Consider the following 19,194-nt stretch of genomic DNA (forward strand, 5'->3'; position numbering starts at 1 on the left):
TTGCAGCTTCTTGTGAATAAGGGATTGTGTGAGTCCCTGTACCCTCCCAAGCATAGCACAGAATAATGACTCAGTAAATGACAGGCCATTGTTGGGAAGATACATTGCATCACGATGATCGAGAACTGCTCTGGTGGGCTGGGTTTGTGTCTCGAGTGGGTTGCTGGCACATGTGAGGTGCGGAGTTCCATCCTCAGCACCATGAAAGTAAATAAGTAGAATAAAGGCATTGTGTCCATCTACGACTAAAAACAGTCTTTAAAAAACTGCTCTAGTAAGTACTTGAAATAAGCATCTATGCATTTTGAAGGAAAAAACATGACACATTGATCTTCCTAAGACATGCTGATATGAGGTGGACTTTGTGAGAACCTCTTTCATGAGGGTTTAGTGTTTATTGACAAGTGTTTAAAATAACAGTAGTTACTTAGGAACGTGAATCTCCCAAACATGGTGGATATTAGGTAGTGGGGCCTTATTATTGAAAGCTATTTTACAGAAAGGTTACACAGGAGGACCACACATCTGCCACATGAGTCAGGAAAGAAAGCTTGTCCAGTCCTGGGTGTTTCATAGAAAATTGTGAGTGTTTGCTGATTTGCCTGCACCCAGATTTGCTCTCCTTTGTCACAGTGTCACTTCAAGCTCAGAGGTCATTCCCAGTAGCTTGAGCTGTTCTGAAACAAAAATGGAGCTCTTTGCTTTCCTGCCTTGTCCTATCACCTGTGTGTCAGTTGTGCCAACTCAGAAGCAGCAGCATGTGTCTGATGCTGGAGCTTAAAAGATGTGCCGTAAGGCCAGGCTTCCTGGGTCCAGGTCTGTAGACTGGCACCTCTGTGATGTAGCCCAGGACCCTCCGTAAGGCGGGATGACGGTTGTGCCTACCCAGGCTCACTGTGAGGAGCAGCGTAGCCTTGAGTCCTGCCTGCTTCAGCAGCAGGTGCTGGGCCAGGTGAGTACTAGGTGATGAGCGATGGTCGTCATCCGTGTCATCATCACATTCAGTCTGTCGAGGACTGTGGTGTTTCCTCTTCATAGAAACAGGAAGTCAGGCTAAACGGTCTATATGATTTCCTACACATCTGACGTTTGACCTAAGTATCTGTGTATTTAAGTGTTGGCCTTGAATTTTGGGGTGACCTTGACCTTGGAGTTGTCATTTGTGTCCATTAGAGGGCACTGCAGTACAGAGGGATGAGCTCCCAAGGGATCCTCTGAACAGAGAGGAAGGTGGAGTTGGTCTCCTAGCTTTCCTCTTCTGCCCCTGAGCCAGTAGCCATGGGAAGGGATCTGCTTTTGCCCTTTTTTCTCAAATTTGGAAGGAAAGTAGCAAAACTCCTCCCAGCCTTGTTCTTGGGGCTCTAGTCGCAGCACACAGATGACAGCCACTGGCCATGGACAATATTGGAAAGGCAGCTGGCTGAGTGACGATGATGAATTTCCCTGATCAGCTAATGTTTTTATGTTTTAAGTTGAAGCATTTCACAAGCATGTCTGTAAAATGTTATTTAGACAAATGCATTGATTCAGGATCCCCGTCAACCTGGGAAAGCTACCCATACTTGTAAAAGAAGCCGCAGCCTTGTGAGAGAATTTGGTTGGGAATGTTAGCCAGATTTCATAACTGTCTGCTGTTATTTTAGTAAGGTGCTTGAAATTTGTACATCCTACCTTGAATTCCTTTTGTGTTTGTAAGAAATACATTTTCACCTGATATGTATATTTCTTTCTGAGGGAACCACTGATAAAAGGAAAATGCCTCTTACAATCATGAGTGGTGGTTTCATAATGTCTTTTATTTCCAACTCGTACTTCCTGAAATGCTGCTCCTAAGCTTAGAAAATGAGTTTTTATTGTTAAAATGCAGTGTATCGCTTCCTCCAACTCCTTCTGCCAAACATTTCTCTTTTACTTTTTGATATTGTGCCCTATGTCAGGTTTCTTTGGATGTAGCAGTAATCATCAGATTTGCCGCTTCTAGAGGGGTTTAATTTTTTTTTAAGTTGGGGAATATACAGAATCTACTATGTAGTTTTTCAGAAAGTCTCCCTGTCCCTTCTTGAGGATCTTACACGTGGTAGACTGCAGCTTGGGTGTTGCTTATGTACTCCTAAATTCTTTTCAAGTTTAAAATGCTTCCTACTTACCTTGTGCATAGAGTTGGCCTCATGCCCACAGGCAAAACATTCCATTAAATGCACCCATTCTTGGAGGTGCCACGGGTTTGAAGTCGTTGAGACATTTCTTTGGGAGGGAATGGAACCTCTGTTTATACTGTCATACAAACAGCTCAGCAGCTTAGGTCTGCCTGGAAGTCAGGTGGTGAGTGTGGCAATACCTAGGGATTCCCTTGCTGCCTTTTTAATCTCAAGAAAGAAAAGTGTGCAAAGTCCATTAGCTAAAAAAGCAATGGAATATGTAGAGCCCATGCCATCAAGGAGCCTAAAAATAGAAGGAAACTGGCCAGCGGTTCTGGATTATGGGCAGACACAGCTCATGTGCTAGGTATTTGCCTCACTCTTGTGAAGATGCCTCACATAGAGAGCATTGGGTATTCACAACTCCCTGTGATTCTCACTTGAGCAGGGACTGGAAACAGAAGCTCAGAGAGGAGAAGGAACTTGCCCAAGAGCACACAGCCAGGTCCTGTGTCTATGTGCAGGGGAGTTGGCAGTAAGGGAGTGGGAGGGACTTTAGAAGGAGAATCAGGGGAACCGGGTGACAGATTAGCACCAGGTGATTGGCAGAATGCTGGTGGCGACAGAAGAGGTTCAGAAATGAACTGTAGCCCCAAGGTGGACTTGCAACTTCAGCCCCAGCCCCTCTGCCAGACTTGGTTGCCACCCCACACCACCACCACTTCTGATCCCTGTCGATGTCAGTTCCACCAGGGTCTTCGCAGAGGACCCAAGTTTGTCAAGGTTCACAGCCATTTTACTTATGTGGAATACTAACTTTGCTGAACACTGTGCAGACTGGATGCCCAGGTCCTCAGGTTTGAAGGTCGCTCGTGTGAAGTATTGGGGAAAAAAAAGGCCAGGCTGAAGCCTTTACCAGCTGCTTGTTTTTTCTGGATATCCATCCTCACAACTGATCTCTCTATAGTTAATTTATTAAAGGGCAGGGGCCCTTTTGGTAGCAGTGAACCTCTAGCTAAGCCTGTTTTATTATCAGCAGAGGTGGCTAAGCTGCTTCTAGGTGATGTTCCACACCAGTCTCTGGTGCTTAGCTTTTTGCTAAGGACTGAATGTTTGTGTCCCCCAAAATCGTAGGTTGAAGCACAACCCTCTCTGTGGCAGTTATTAATAGGTAAGGCCTTCGGGAAGTGATGAGTCACAGGTGGGATCAGTGCCCTTAGAAAAGAGGCCCGAGGAGCCTTCTGCCATGGGAGGACACGTAGAAAGCTCCATCCGTGAGGAACAAGCCCTAACCAGGTGTGGAACCTGCTGGCGCCTTGATTTTGAACGTGGCCTCCAGAGCAGAGATGAATTTCTGTTCCTTATACGCTATCCAGTCTGAAGTATTTTGTTAACAGCAGCCTGTTGACTAAGAGCATACCGTAATTACAACCATGCAAAGTACAGGTGAGCCTTCAGTACTTCAGCAGCACATTACCAAATGTATTTTAGTATTAAAAATCTTTTTAAAAATTCTTTTTAGATGTTGATAGACCTTTAATTTTATTCATTTATTTATATGTGGTGCCGAGAATCAAACTCAGTGCCTCATACCTGCTAGGCAAGTGCTCTACCACTGAGCCACAACCCCAGGCCCCTAGTATTTAAAATCTTCAGCTAAATTTTTTTGAAGACATCGCAACCTTGACTTTTGCCTCTCTCCATCACAAAGTGCACATTTGATGTAGTATAAAGTCTTGTTAGATGTTGCCTGTGTTCTGTGTGGTTTCTCAGGTGTCAGAACCTCTGAGAACCCCCTAGACCCACCTGTGAACTGTAAATATCAGACTGCACAGCTTTGCATTCCTCTTTTCTCTTATGTAGGAGATTTCAGCTAGCAAGAAATATGCTTAAATAATTAAATTCACAGAATGCAGCATCTTGATTTGTAGAATAAGTCCTCCTTCAAGGCAAGAACTCTGGCATGTGTTTGGAGTCTTCTAAAAAAGAGAAAAAAAAATTGTCTACAGTTAAAATTGAATTGCCTGAATTGTGAAGCTTTAAGCCTTTAAAAAAATGTTAAGGTAAACGGGTCCCCCGTGGTCCAATAGCCCCTCTCTTCTACAAAATCCTGTTAGCTTGGTGGCTCAGTTGTGCATAAAACAAGGTGAGATTTAATTTAATCATTATTGTGTGTAATGTTTATACATAGAAAGATTTACACTTTTAATTTAAGAGCTGGTTAAAGTCCCAGTGGGAAAGCTGATGTAAGATGTAATTATCAAGTATGTTAAATTAGTATCCAAGTACTTCTTCCACTTTTTTTTTCTGGTTTACTTATCTCTTACAGAGTTTTGACGACAGACTGTGTCTTCATTGGCTAGCCCTCAACACTGAACAAGCCTGGACACTATTTTTATGGCACATGTGGCTGTGTTTCTTTGCAGGTGCTGGACTGGATCGAGAACCATGGAGAAGCATTTCTGAGCAAACACACAGGTGTGGGGAAGTCTCTTCATCGGGCCCGAGCTTTGCAGAAGCGTCATGAGGACTTTGAAGAAGTAGCGCAGGTAATACGGTGGCTTTCGCTGCTTTCTCTCCTAAACCTCTGTGTGGTTGGTTTTGAATCATAATTTTAACCACATCTGAGATGAGTTAGCCTTTGCTAAATGTGTTGGAGGTGATTCACTGAGGTCAAAGTCCCAGGTTCCACAGATGAAGATATCATTGCCTAGACAGAAACATGATTTATCACTTGATCATTTTGTAAAATGTGATGTTTGTGAAACAGATATGTCTTGATGATTTGTCACATTTATTGTACCATTTGTTGTCTAATTCATGATATTTTAATTCATAGTTAGAGAATATATTCTTTCTTGCATTTCTGTAGTGATGGACCCAGCATTATCTTGACTGTTTTAGTTCTACTAAGTCTGTGTGCACAGGAAGCAGGAGCCAGGAGTGCAGACCATGGGATGTATGGAGTGTGGCATTGGGTATGATATAGCGCACAAGCTATGACTTTGGACAAGTTGCTTAACTTCTCTAAAGTGAACTTTCTGCTCCGAAAAAAATCACACACATTCACATGGAAGTTATAAAGAAGTAGGGGAAAGTTGTTTTAAATATTGTCTATGTGGGACAGATCTAAACTCAGATTATGTATGATTATAGTATCACGCGTCTTAAAAACGAGAAAAATGGCAAGATGGTAACTGCAAGAATGACTATTGATTCTAGACTCTGAAAGACAGTAATTTTCCATCAGTGACCATGGGTTCTGGCAGACAGTAGAATGCAATCCTGAGGAAAGTAACTCTGAACCTTGAAATCTGTACCCACTGAACTGTTGTTACTCAACAGTGAGGATAAACTATAGGCCAAGACTGAGAGAGTTTACCACTATCATTTCATTTCATGAGAACAGGGGCTTTGTTTTGTTCATTTCTGTGTCATTAATACCCAGAACAATGCCTGCCTATTTAAGTGTTCATTAAAATTTTATTTGAATGAATTAAGTGAATAAAAAGGAATTATGCAAAAAGGGCTGATATCATCAATGAGAAGAAATTAGTAAATATGTTTGTAGATTAAAGAATTGATCATTTAAGGAAAGGATGAATCTGGGAGGAAGTTAAAACCAGATGGTAGCCAGGCGCGGGTGTGTAACTGTAACCCCAGTGCTTGGGGGGCTGAGTCAGGAGGATCACAAGTTCAAAGCCAGCCTCAGCAATTTAGTGAGACCCTGTCTCTAAATAAAATATAAAAAGGCTGGGGATGTACTCAGTGGTCCAGCATCTCTGGGTTCAATCCCTGGTACCAAAACAAAACAAAACAAAACAGATGATACTGAAGTGCCTGCCCAGTTTCACACGAAAGTCAGAAAGGTGCTCAAGAGGATAGAAGGAGCTGCACTTCTATCTTGCAATTCTGTCTTGGAATTCTTAACTTAGGCTTGCATGTGGCATGTTTTAATGCCCCTAGAAATACAGAGAGAAGGCATTACTTCCAACTAAAGTTAAAGGGAAAATAACAGAAAACCAGGTAAGTGAAAACTTGGGAAAACAGATCTAAACAAAGCAAAAGAAATAAGAACAAAAATCATGGTAAAAGTCACAAAATAGTAATTTGTCCAGAATTATCAGTAATTACAGCAAATGAGAAATAGATGATTCTTCTTAAGAGAGTCTCAGATTGAATGTGTTTTGAAAGTTATGGCATATGTTTTTTTCAACAAGCACACCTAAAACACAAATACCTAGGGAGTTTGAAAGTATAGGTGTTAGGAAAAGCCCACCTGGGAAATACTCATCATAAGAAAATTGGTATAGAAATATTGTGTGACACATAATAGACTTGAAAGCATAAGAACATTGTTGGAATGAAGAGGGCCTTCGGCTGTTCAAGGAAGAAGTCATGCTGTAGATCATGCAGCGGCAAGACCTGTGAAACGAAGAGGACGGGACCAGCCCACCGTGTGTCAGATGTGGGCGTGGCCAGGGTTCAGTCTCACTTGAGTCAGAGAACTCAGGTATGGTACAGAATTCCTGGACAGCAAACCGCACCGCAGGCCTCTGTGACAGTGTCTTTAAAAAGTTACCATCTTTGCATGGCTTCATGTATAAAGTAGAAGCAACGTTCCTCACCTCTCTGTTTCCATTTGCTGGGAAACATTTTCCCATCTTTTTGTAGCTGAAAAAGAATGTGGACAGTGTGCTGTCATCTTCCTTTAATTAATTAATTTATTTTTATAAGATAAGATACTGCTGTAGTTTGTGATTTGAGGATGAATATGAAATTCGAATCATATGTGCAAAAATTTTAGACACCAAAAAAATTTAAGAGCCAGAACTGCAAATTACCAAGCTCTGCAAGTTGAAGTTCTTGTCTGGAATTGTGTATTTCTATGTGTTTGTAGGCGAGCTACCCTCTCCCTCTTCCTCCTGCCTTCCTGAGCACTTTCTGGCATGAAGGACTAGGGTCTGCTGAGTTTCCTCTGGTTTCTGTCACCGCATTTGACCCTTCTCCCTCCAGTCTTGTGGGGCTGCCCATTTTACTTTAGGGAAATGTCTTCTATGGCTAACCTTGGCACGATAAACTTAGTCGTCAAGTCTAAAATAATCACCAGGACTGTCTACACAAGTCCCCAGGGGCAATAAGAATGAGAAAACTTTATTCTTAGAAAATGAACATTTTGCCTTAAGGTTTGTAGGGCAAGCAAGGGGTCAAAGAAGCATTTGTGTTGTGTCTGCTGGGAGAAAGACCAGAGCTTGGCTGCACTTTCTGCCACCCATCTCAGTTTCAGTCCTTGCTCATCATCTCTTGCTCTTTATCCTGGGATTCCAAGGTTGCCTGACCCTCTTCCCCAAATTGAAAGTTCGTCAGCCCATCTGAGCTGTGCGCAAAGGGAGGAAACCCTAGCTATAAACACACATTGCTCATGGTGCAGTTATTTGCACTTTCCCCCACTCTGGTTTTCAAATAATCACCCACCTATGTCAGCTCTTCTGCCAGGTACAAAGGAGCAGGTGAAGGCACAGCAGGTAGCTGTAGACCTAGATTTCCTGAATGGGCCTGGCTGGTCTCTGAGGGCTTTCTTTGTGGAACCTGATGTCTAAGCCAAGACATAGAAATGACTAGAATTTAGCTTGGTGGCGAAAAAGAGGAGGATGTTAGAGTCAGGCGTGGGATCAGCAGGTGGAACTGTTGTGCAGCAGGGCCATTTGGCCTGCCAGACTGGAATGGCCTGACCTTCTAGGGCTGGGGAGATGCGTGCATGTGACCAGGCCCCTCTCTTTGGCCCCTGTCCTTTGCAAGTCCACCATCTGGTGTGGGCTCAGGCTCTTCATCCTAACCTGCGACTGCACCTGTGTTTCCTCGTTCTCTCAGTTTCAGCTTTTCCTCTTTCTGTGCTCCTCGAGTCCCACTGCAGGGTTTGGTCCCATCGGGAACGGTTTCTGTCTCCAGTATGTTCACCATCACCCTTTCTCAGTTCTGTTTTCCTCCCTCTCCTCTCGTGAAGAACGTCACTTATTTCTGCTGTGTTTTTTTAAGTACCAGTTAGTTTCAGAAGAGTACTCTGCTGCTTTTAATTGCTTCCTGGTCGCTCACTGTCCAGCTTTATGTCTCTTGATGGCACAGCCGACATCCAGCAATTTGCTTTGCTCAGAGTAGACGTGGGGCAGCCATGAACTGGGACCCAGCTGCTCATACAGTTAACTTCCTCTCGAGTTTGAGTCACAGTGTCCCACCCGTGCAGTCCACGATGTGCATTCACTTCCTGCTTTCTCACAGGCTCGAGTCTCCTGTAAAGACAGAACAGAGGTGGCCCCACTCTTGGAGCTCTCCAGTCTGTGTCACCAGCACCAGGGCTATCTTGACCCTTAGGCTAGTTCTCCAAGGACTTCCTCCATCGAGTGTGGTAGGTGGAGGGGCTGCCCGCAGCAGAGGCCAGCCACCGAGGAAGGCATCTGGCAGGCATGGAGTTGCAAGACCCAGAGCAATAAGGGGACTCACTCTAGACCCCACCATGTTTATTGAAGAGCTTTGGGATAGCATTTTCAGTGGAAGCGATCATGACTATTAGGTGGCTTGCAGGAGCCTGACCTTGTTAGGGACATGTGTAGTAGACAGTGTCTAGACAGACAGAGCCCTGGTGTCAGAGCAGAATTGCACTTTATTTGTAGCTTAATTGTTTGACAGTTCTCTCATTCCTCCCTAAGAATAAAATGGCGTTAGGCAAGCTGTAGCACAGGGCTGGTGGAGCGAAGAGCCTTCACAGCTTTTCTTCTCTGCCCTCTTGCCGTTACCTGCTTCCTTTCAAAGCAGATTGTGGTAGACATGCTCAGGTGTCTGAGTTTATATTTTAGATTTATGTATTGTTTGAACAGAATGGGCTGTCCTTAAAACTAGGAACAGAGGCATCTTTAGTGCTTCATAAGGAGTCTAATTTCATTTTCTGAAATGTATTCACAAAGGTAAAACAAAGTCTGAGATTTAGAGAGAAGTTTCCTTTTTTTTTAGTTAAGTGTAAGGTTGTTTAGTTTGTGTCTAGTTAATAAAGATTTTTCTTTTAGTAGACTTCTTTAAATTAGGTGTGGCATGATGAAGTAAGAAAACATTCAAAAAGGAAGTAGTGAAAGTCTGTGTTTGAATTCACTGAAAATGTACTGAATTTAGAACGATTCTCATGTTCTGGGAAGGAGGAACCCAGAAAGAACCTCATGTTTACTTGGTGGAAGTGAGTGGTACAGCCCAGTGTAACTTCCTCAGGCAGCAGACATCACAGCAGGGGCCTCGGTCTCAGCCACTCCCGTGGCCTCCTCAGGAAGCACTGGGATTCTTTTGCTCACAGCTCTACAGAGTCGAGAACCTCCTCGTGACTGCTCTGAAGTTCCGTTACTTTAATTTGTACCGTGATTGTGAGTAGACGTATCCAGTTGACTGAACCCATGCAGATTGTTTCATAGTGTGTGATATGCATAGCCATAGTGCATTCTCAGGTACTAGTCCAAAAAAAGATATTAGCCAGATGTGGTGGCAGGTACCTGTAGTCCCAGCTACTCAGGAGGCTGAGGCAAGAGGATCACAGGTTTCAGGCCAGCCTGGGCAACTGGGTAAGGCCCTGTGTCAAAATAAAAAGTAATTTAGGGCTGGGGATATAGCTCAGTTGGTAGAGTGCTTGCCTTGCAAGCACAAGGCCCTGGGTTCAATCCCCAGCACCGCAAAAAAAAAAAAAAAAAAAAAAAAAAAAGTAATTTAAAAAAAGAGCTGGAGATAGCTCAGTGATAACATGCCCTGGATTCAGTCCCCAGTATTGGGGAGGGGGAGAAAATAAATTAAAAATGCTTTTCATGTAAAACTTTTTTGCAGGTAACTGTTGGAAAAGAAGATGCTCTTTAGTAGTGATCTTTTACCTTCTGACTAGTTGTCCAAGTCAGTGTTCCTTTTTAGATTTAAAAAACTATGATTACAACAGCCAGTAAAGCCCAGAAAACTAAGATGAAGCTGCTTTTGAGGCCACAAAAGGTGTTACTGAGTCTCTGGCACAGCATCTTTCCATAGGACTGCTCTCTGAGAGCTTCCTCTGCCTGGCTCCTTACTGCTTAGCCCCCAGGATTCAAATTCTCTTTCAAAGATGTAATCTATCAAAGAATTTGTGTGTGTGCATACCATGCTCAATTTGATCGGGGGTAAGGTGGTTTCTGCCTAACTTCTCCTCTGTGAAGTTCTTCCCCCTCTGTGATTAATAAATACCTTGTGGGCAGGTATTTGGGATTCTGTACATACTCTGTTCGTTTTCTGTTTGTGTCCGTATGGACTTGCGGCTTCGTTGTACTCCATGGGTAATATATTGTGACCTCTTTTGATGCTCAGGGTGTCTCTGATTGGACTGGCAGAAACTTCTCTATGTCCTGACTTGTCCACTTAGGCTTGAAGACTTCCTGACTTTTGGGTACAATAAGATGTTTCAGTTCTTGTTCTTTTTTTTTATTGGTGCATATTAATTATACATAATAGTGGGATTCATTGTGGCATATTCATACGTACGCATCGCATATAATTAGATCATTTTCAGTCCCCAGTAACTCCCCTTGCCCTCCTATTCTCCTCCCCCAACCCCTACTGGTCTCTCTTCTATTTTCATGTAGAACCTCCCTACCTATTTTTTTTCCCCCTTTTTCTCTCTAATTTCCACATATGGAGAAAACATATGCTCCTTGACTTTCCAAGTCTGGTTTATTTTGCTTAGCATGATGCTTTCTACACCATTTATTTTCCTGCAAATGACATAATTTTGTTGTTCTTTTTAACTGAGTAAAACTCCCTTTTGTACATATGCCAATCTCTTTATCCATTCATCGGTCGATGGACACCTAGCCTGCCCCACCTTCCCCAGCAGAGCTGCCAACAGCAACTTACAGCCGCAGAGAGCAGCCCTGTGGGCACTGACGGGCAAAGCAGAAAGGTGGGGTTGCCAAGGCCGAGGGTGCCCATCCTCTGCAGTATGCATAACTCGCCAGGCTTGGAGCTTTGCGATTTAATGCCTTCCCTGCTGGGTTTCAGTCTTGCTTGGGGCTGTTTACTCTTTGCTGCTTGCCTATTTCTCCCTTTTGGAATAGGAGTGTTCATCCTGTGCTTATCCCACCATTATATCTTGGAAGTAGACAATCTTTTTCTGATTGTACTATCTCAAAACTGCAAGGAGTTTACTTTGAGTCTCAAGTAAGACTTTGGACTTTTGAGCTAATGTTGATATCAACTACAATATTGGAACTGTTGGGCATTGAATGATATATATTTTGCTTTGTGAGAAGTACCTATATCTTAGGGAACAGGGGCAGGGTGCTGTGGTTCGGCTATGGTTTCAGTGTGTCCCACCAAAGGTACATGTGTTGAAGTTTAATCCCAATGTGGGATGTGAGAGAGGCAAGTTAATGACTGGGTTTAGAGGCGATTAGGATTTGGATAAGGTCATTAGCATGAAGCCCCCATAATTGAATCACAGGGACTTTATAAAGAGAGGGAAAGATACCAGGAGTAACACACATGTACTTCCTGTCTTTTGCCACCTGATGCCCTGCACAACCTTGGGACTTCAGCAGCAAGGATGCCATCACTGGATGTGGGTCGTTGTCCTTGGGCTCCAGAATCATGAACCAAAATAAGCCTTCTTCCTTTGTAACTCACCTAGCCTGTGGTGGCAGGTTACTGGCACCAGGACACAGATCCACACAGACTCCCTCCTCACCTAGCTCAGCCCCCACTTCTGCTGTTCCCACCCTACCACAGGGCTGCCCTCATCACCCCATCCAGTCTCTGACTCCCCACAGGGACACCTGGCCCACTCTGTGGGTCACCTCCCACCCTCTCCATGAGATACCTACTCTGCTCAGCTTTAGGACTTGTTTGAGGAGTTGGAAGAAGTACTCAACTTTCTTCTCTAGAGAAACTGCAGTCTGATTTCTGGGCCCTGTGGCAGGCCTTGACTCTCTTCTGTGGCTGCACAGCAGTCCTCCACCTGCCTCAGCCGCCTCCCCCTCGCCAGTGGCCCCCTGGTGGGCAGGGTATGAAAACAGTCTAAGGGCTCTAGTGTAACTTGCTAATGTGAGGAACCCACCTCAGCCTCAGATTTCTCAAGAATTAAAATGATCTTCAGTATTTTATACATGTATTTACACTTACTTTTCAGTTCTTTGAAAATCTGACTACCAAATAGCCATTATAGTTACAATTCCTTTTTAAAATGTGTATCCTTAAGTAGAAAAAAGATAAGCACCAAATTACCATTAAGTGGAAGCATGTGGAAAGGGACAGGACAGCAATTTAGTATTTATTAGGAGCCTAACCTTTAACTTGCACTTTGGGAATTGAAATTCACTCTTCTTAAAACTGAGAAAAAAAGTGAAGCAGGCATTTGTGACTGTGGACTATTGCCTGGCTGTACCTTAGCAAAAATCTGGGAGCCCTTTCTGAGCCATGAGACAGCCAGCAGCTACCAGCGATACCCTGCTGCTACATCAGGCGCATGGGCTTGGCGGTGAGGCCCGTGCGCACAAACCTAAATCAGTTCCGGAAAAGCCTGCTGATAGATACGTAGAGGACTCCTCAGATCATCCTCCCCTTCACATTTGTTCTGTTTGACTGAGAGAAATGGCCAGAAGTATCACTAATTGACTGCGTGGCTGTGTGTTATGGCTCCTGGCCTGGCCGATGGCTTCCTTCACCTTCTGTTTCTCTGGGTGTTCTCTTGTGCAGAACACATACACCAATGCAGATAAATTGCTAGAAGCAGCGGAACAGCTGGCTCAGACGGGGGAGTGTGACCCAGAAGAGATTTATCAGGCTGCCCATCAGCTCGAAGACCGGATACAAGATTTTGTTCGGCGAGTTGAGCAACGGAAGATCCTCCTGGACATGTCTGTGTCCTTTCACACCCACGTGAAAGAGGTAAGACGTAAGGAAACAACAATATAATCCGTGTCTGACAGTCCTTGAACTCCTTGGAAGGAATTTGTATTTGTCATGATGTGAAACAGTGGACTAAAGGTGGCAGTTGTGAAACAGAGCCCATGAGCACCCGTGGTGTCAGAGTGGACAGGGAGGGAGCTTAACTTTTTGTCCTGGCCATCTGTGTCATACGTGTGCACATTTGCCTTTGCTTGGGGTGTCTGTCTTCAGGGGTGGGCATGGCAGGGGAGAGAGGTGTGAATCAGGAGGCGAGCAGGGAAAACAAAAAACTGGAAAGATCCCTTCAACTTCAGAGAAGAGACTGTGCGTGCATACCCACGTATCTTAAATAGGACCTGCAGGCTGTGGGCTGGGTTTCCTTTCTGAGTGTTGGGCAGTCATGTGGCGGAAGTTAGGATGATCGCCTTCTGGTTTTTATCAGACTACTCTCAGAAACTCATAAAAGTGAATGTTACATCAAATTGAATGTAAACTAACATAGCCAGCATGGTACGAATACTAATGTCATGAGTGTGCTCTTACTAATAAACTTATGATAAGAGATAATATGTTATTTGGAGTGTGAAAAATTCTACCAATTTTTAAGTATGAGGTACTACTTATACCTTACAGATTTATATTATTCTTGGTAGAGATCATTAAAAAAATAAACTATTATGTAGCTTTTAAGGAAAAAAGGATTTATAATAAAAATTAGATTTTTCAGGGAGACTACAAATTGAGTAAGGGTGTCAATTTACTGTATCTTATCTCTAAGGAAAATAATTCTCTGCTTCTCAAAGGACCTTCACAAAATATCACAGTATATTATGACACAGCTCTTTATAAATGGGAAGTTTATTAAAGGGTACTTCTGGGTAATTTGTGATTAAACACATGGAAGCTTTTGATTATAGGATAAGAAAAAGGATTTAGGAAGATAAGACCTCTGGAGGGAGTGCAGGGTCTGACTTGCTTTGTTTAAAAAGGCATCTAAGTCCAGGGACAAGTAAAATTGCTTAAAGTAAAAACTCCATGGCAGTCTGGGATGTTGGGCAGTTTGTCTGCAGTGAGGTTATGTGTAACTTGGATGTTTGGGCTCTGGAAAGACCATGCTCCATTCCCTCTGAAACCTTTCGAGGCCATGAAGCAAGTGTGTTTGGCACATTACTGAGACCCCAAGAGTCTGTGCTTCTCCCTGGCCTAGGCTGGTGGCTGGCACTCAGTCCTTCTGCAAAGGGGCTGGGACTTGGTAGGCCTGAGACAGTCATCAGAATAGAAAACCAGCACAGCTACCTTCTTTTTCTCTCTTAATGATGCTGTAACTAAAAGAGACTTTGAACTGTTTACAAAGAGGCAGTTTATTCCAAGGAGACAGACCAGACCAGCAAGGAGAAGAAGGCAGGCCCAGGCTGTGGGGATGAGGAGACGTTAGAGGCTGTTCCCCAGACACAGTGGGCATTCTTGTTAAGTCCACCTTTGGTGTTAAGTGAACATTCTTCCGGGGCGGTTTCCGGTGTGGATGCGTGGATCACTAATTCCAGTTCCTCACTCAGCTCCATTAGAGCTACACCACCACTGCCCGCTTCCTCTGTCAGTCTGCCTTCAGTTGTTTTTCTGAAACATAAGTCTAATGAGGTTGTCCACTGAGGTTGTGACTCTTCTTGTATCTGGGAACAGCCAGCGTCTCTAGGTCTTCGAAGCCCAAGCCATGCTTCTCCTGGCTGGTCCTGGACTGTCTGCTGCTTTTCAGGGCTTCTCCACTTCAGTGCGGTGCCCTGGTTTCATACCATTTCAAGACTTCAAGGCTAGGATGTGCTGCTTCCTCTTCCTCAGGCACAGTTAGCTGCTCTTCCCTGTACCTCGAGCTCTACAAACACTGTCACAGTGTCTTAGGATTGTGTGTTATCTTTCTTTCCCAATAGTGTTAGTGTGTTCACTTGTCTATATCTTATGCATTTTCACACCCTCCCTGAGAGGGAGGAAGATCTGTGTATGAAAGCAGATTGCGCCTTACTTTATTAAGTAGTGACAGAGGCAGAAAGCAGGCCAGGAGCACTGCTCAACCACCGCAGGGTAAGAGCTCTGGGTGGGTGTTCAGTCACCAGTTACTCATTTGGGCCCCAGGGGGCACTGTTACCCCGAATGGCACAGACGCTGTGGGAGAGGCAGCCAGCAATAGTTCACACAGGGAACTGATAGAGAAGCAGGATGCCTCCCTCCTGTAACCCACGCTGCCTGAAATATTTTTCAGCAGCTTAGCAGTCTGAGGTATGGATTGAACTTACTTTTAGGACAGGAAGTCTTTTCATGTTGTAATGGTTTTCACAAAGCAGACACTGAAGGATATCTGGGAGAAAAAGAGGTTGCAGAAGCTGTTCTTCCAGAGGTGCAGTTTGGATTCATTGGTTTTCATAACATCAGCAGCATAATAAAAGCATTCCAGGTAGCTGACCAGGGAGTCTTTGTTGTCGCTAGGCTTGGAAATTATTTAGAAGTGGGAATACCTTTTGTTTTCATTGACTTAACATTCTAGGAACTTGTAGTACATATGAGTCTGCAGACTAGGAGATCTTAAAAATTTATCTTAAGGTGAAGAGGTTTGATTTTACCATTGGAGAGTTTCGGTGTGCTCATTCATTACTTCTTATATGAAGGACCATCATAGAAGAAGAGAATCTGGCATGTGTACCCTGACTGCTTCCTCTGAAAAGCATATATTAAAAATGACCTGGGGACCTGGAGTTGTGGCTCAGTGGTAGAGCACCTGCCTGGCACATGGGAAGCACTGGGTTTGATCCCTAACACCACATAAAAAAATAAACAAATAAAAAATAGGTATTGTGGCCATCTGTAACTAAAGATTTTTAAAAAGTGGACTTTGTGGGCTGACTGTGCCATGTGTATCAGGACACAAGGTGTCCAGGTGAGCCAAGATACAACTTCAGGAACCCTGGCCCACAGGTTTGGAATGTGGCCAGATTCTTCTCCTCCATACACTCAGACTTCATCATAGTCCCAGCCATTTTCTCAGGGAATTTATCTTCTCCTAACCAGCTCCAGAATTTCTTCAGTATCCTTCCTCTGCACTGCACAAAAACCCTAAAAATCCCAAGGATGTTTGACAGATTTTATGCAAGAAAAATGGTTTCTTCATTAGTTGTGTTTTGAAATAGGCTGTTGACTGAAAACCCACAGAAGTTTAAAACAAGTTTAATGAGTTTAAAATGAAATTAAAATGAGATAAGGGCCAAGAAGAGGAACTCATACTATGCTGATAGGTCACTAAACATATTTACACATCAAATGAATGCGAAATGGCTAAAAGAGAGAAGTTCTGTGTGTCAGTTCTTCTCAAGTAGATCGTACAATTTAAAATTCCTGCATAGGAAAAGGTGGGGGTAAAAGCTTGTCTTTCATTGAGACAAGTTCATGAAACCAGGACCATGTCTCACCTACCTTTGTGTTCCTCTCGTAAGTCCCCAGACCTAGAGACACCCAGGAGAAGAGAAAAATTGTGAAATAAGTTGTCTGTTTCTAAATTCAGTGATAGATTTAGTGACTGATATTTTTATTTTCAAATATAGTAATTGCATAACTATTTTCATCCCTTCATACTAATTCATCTGATCCTCCGAATTACTTCCTGACTTAATTGATAATTACCTTTGCAATTTGTGGGTTATTTGAGGTGGTGACATTGAGCTCTCAGCCAGTTTGTTGTTCTGGATTGATTCAGTGGCCTTGCATTAATTGTTGTCCTCAGAAGCATCGTTTCCCAGGAAAGATCATTCTACTTTGAATTGGGCTGCAGTGCATGCTGGTTAAGTAAAGAAGTCTTGGTTCTGCTTCTGCAAACTTACATCCTGAACTGGGACAAGTTTTTGTTCTGAGTAACGCCTGGGAAAAAGAGAACCTTTGATTTTATTCAGAAGTCCAAACTGAAGGCCTCCCAACCACCTGGAGATTTTTTGTTTTGCAGCATACCATTCTGGCTTTATTTTTATGCCTCCCAGCTGAGCGCGCAGACTTCCTTCTATATGTGTGCTTGAGCCAGTGCTGAGCACCCCGGGGAAAGCCAGCAGAGCTGCAAATCTGCCCCTGGCCCCGGTCTCGCTCCAAGCAAGGATGGCTTCTGGGCAGCTCTCTGAGCTGCTTGTCCTCTGTCCTCACTGAGCATACTCCAGGAGGGTCCTGGAGACTTACCAGTGCTTCCTCAAGCAGCCACTGCGAAAGGGCCCAGAGATGTCTTCTCTTCTCCTGTGGAGCTGGAGAGCCCCTCAGGAATTTGGTGGTTAAACTAAAACTGAGAAACTCCCTAAAGGTAGAGAATGCTTGTGTGTAGACTAGTTGCCTTCCAGCGGGCTCTCCTGACTGTTGGTGGTTCTGGTGCAGAACCCATGCACGAGAGCCCCTTCTCTCTCAGAGAGGGCTGCCTCTGTGCTCACATGGAAGCCGCTCTCTAGTTGCTCCCTTATTCCTGTTTCACCAGGTTTTACACTTGTGTGTCACGTGTGCGTTTGTGTGTTAGCTCACTGCTGTCAACACACAGAATCACACAGAATTGTTCTATCCAGAAGGTGTCCTTGTGCTGCCTACTTAGGGCCGTGTCCCACCCTTACCCCCTCTCTCACTCCTGGCCACCATTAACTGCTGTCCTCTGTCTTTATTATTTTGTTCTTTTAAAAATTGTTTCATAAATAGAATTCAAAATTTGTAACTTTGCGAGGTTGACTTTTTTCTCAACTTACTTCCCTTGAGTCCCATTCATTTTCTTGCGTGTTTCAGTGACTCTTTCCTCTTTTTTGCTGAGTAGTATTCATGGTATGGATGTATCGATTTGTCTTACCATTTACCCATTGAAGAGCATTTGAGTTGTTTTCAGTTTGGGGCTAATACAAAAAGAGAAGCCATGAACAGAGGCCTTACCTGTATGGATTTGTGTGTTAACATAAGTTCTCATTTCTCTGAGATCAGTGTCCAAGAGCACAATTGCTGTATCCTTTGGTCAGTGCAGTCAGGTCAAAAGAAACTGCCACACTGTTTTCCAGATTGGGGGCACCCTGTTATATTCTATTGTGAGAAATGTAGGTGCAATCTCCAGCTTTTTTAACATCTCAGAAATGCAGAATTGCTGATAAACTTGTTAAGATCCAAACCATGATATTTTAGAGTGAAAAGTTTATATGATCAAATCTCAATAATTTTAACATTAAACTCCTTAACTGCAGTCCCTAATGCATTAAATGAGTTCTGTGTGCTCTTTAAACATTTGATTTTTTTTTTTGTCTTAATGCAAATAAGCAATTAAATGACCACATGTGAATGAGAGCAACAGGAAAGTAAGAGCCTGAGGTGACTGAGCATTAGATTTTGTCTTTGGACTTTTGTTCCCACTTCTGGTGTAACCCCGGTCCTTACGCAGACTGCAGTGTAGTGTCTTGCTTGACATTCTCATGAAAAAGAAATCAAATGGTCTCCCTGTAGGTGGGAAAATGAAAAGAAAAACAAAAAAATCTGGTCATTTATGTTTTCTCTAAAAATAATAGATTCCCTATTAGATTCAGAAAATATATAATAGTATAACTTAGGCCATTATGTTAGCTGTGCATTGCTGAGACCAAAATATCTGAAAGGATAGCTTACAGGAGGAAAGTTTAATTTCAGCTGACAGTTTCAGGGGTTCAGTCCAGGGTGGTCCTGCCATTGCTCTGGGCCCAAGGCGAGGCAGGGCGTGATAACAGAAAGGTGGGTATGGTGGAGGAGCCCTGCTCACCTCATGTGGGCCAGGAAGCAGAGTGCGAGCAGAAGGGGTCACAGCGAAGATGCATTCTTCCAGGGGAAGCCCCCAGTGACCCAGCTCCTCCAACCATGCCCTTCCTGCCTATAGTTACCACCTAGTTAGTCCATTCAAACAAGGATGGTTCAAATAGGTCACAACACTTGTAATCTAATCATTTCACCTCTGTAGATTTCCTTTGTTAACACAGGAGATCTGCAGCGACACCTCAGATCCAAGTCGTAACTCTCCTCAACTGGCTGAGCGTTCTGAGACAAGTTACTCTGCACTGCTGCAGATTCCTAACTGCAAAATAGGAATAATAAAAGGAAATCGCATATGTAA

General features: G+C 43.6%; 1 protein-coding gene across 4 annotated transcripts in view; it reads left to right on the forward strand.

Moving 5' to 3' along the window:
* Window positions 1-19,194, forward strand: part of Trio (trio Rho guanine nucleotide exchange factor) — a 322,610-nt gene that overhangs the window by 157,973 nt on the left and 145,443 nt on the right. For all 4 annotated transcript variants that reach the window (XM_047555755.1, XM_047555754.1, XM_047555752.1 and 1 more), the window contains exons 10-11: window positions 4,565-4,687; window positions 12,879-13,070. In XM_047555755.1, the coding sequence (XP_047411711.1) occupies window positions 4,565-4,687; window positions 12,879-13,070 (315 nt within the window). The remainder of the gene's footprint in view (window positions 1-4,564; window positions 4,688-12,878; window positions 13,071-19,194) is intronic.

Source organism: Sciurus carolinensis, chromosome 6 (assembly GCF_902686445.1).
Source record: "Sciurus carolinensis chromosome 6, mSciCar1.2, whole genome shotgun sequence".
Classification (NCBI taxonomy): Eukaryota; Metazoa; Chordata; class Mammalia; order Rodentia; family Sciuridae; genus Sciurus; species Sciurus carolinensis.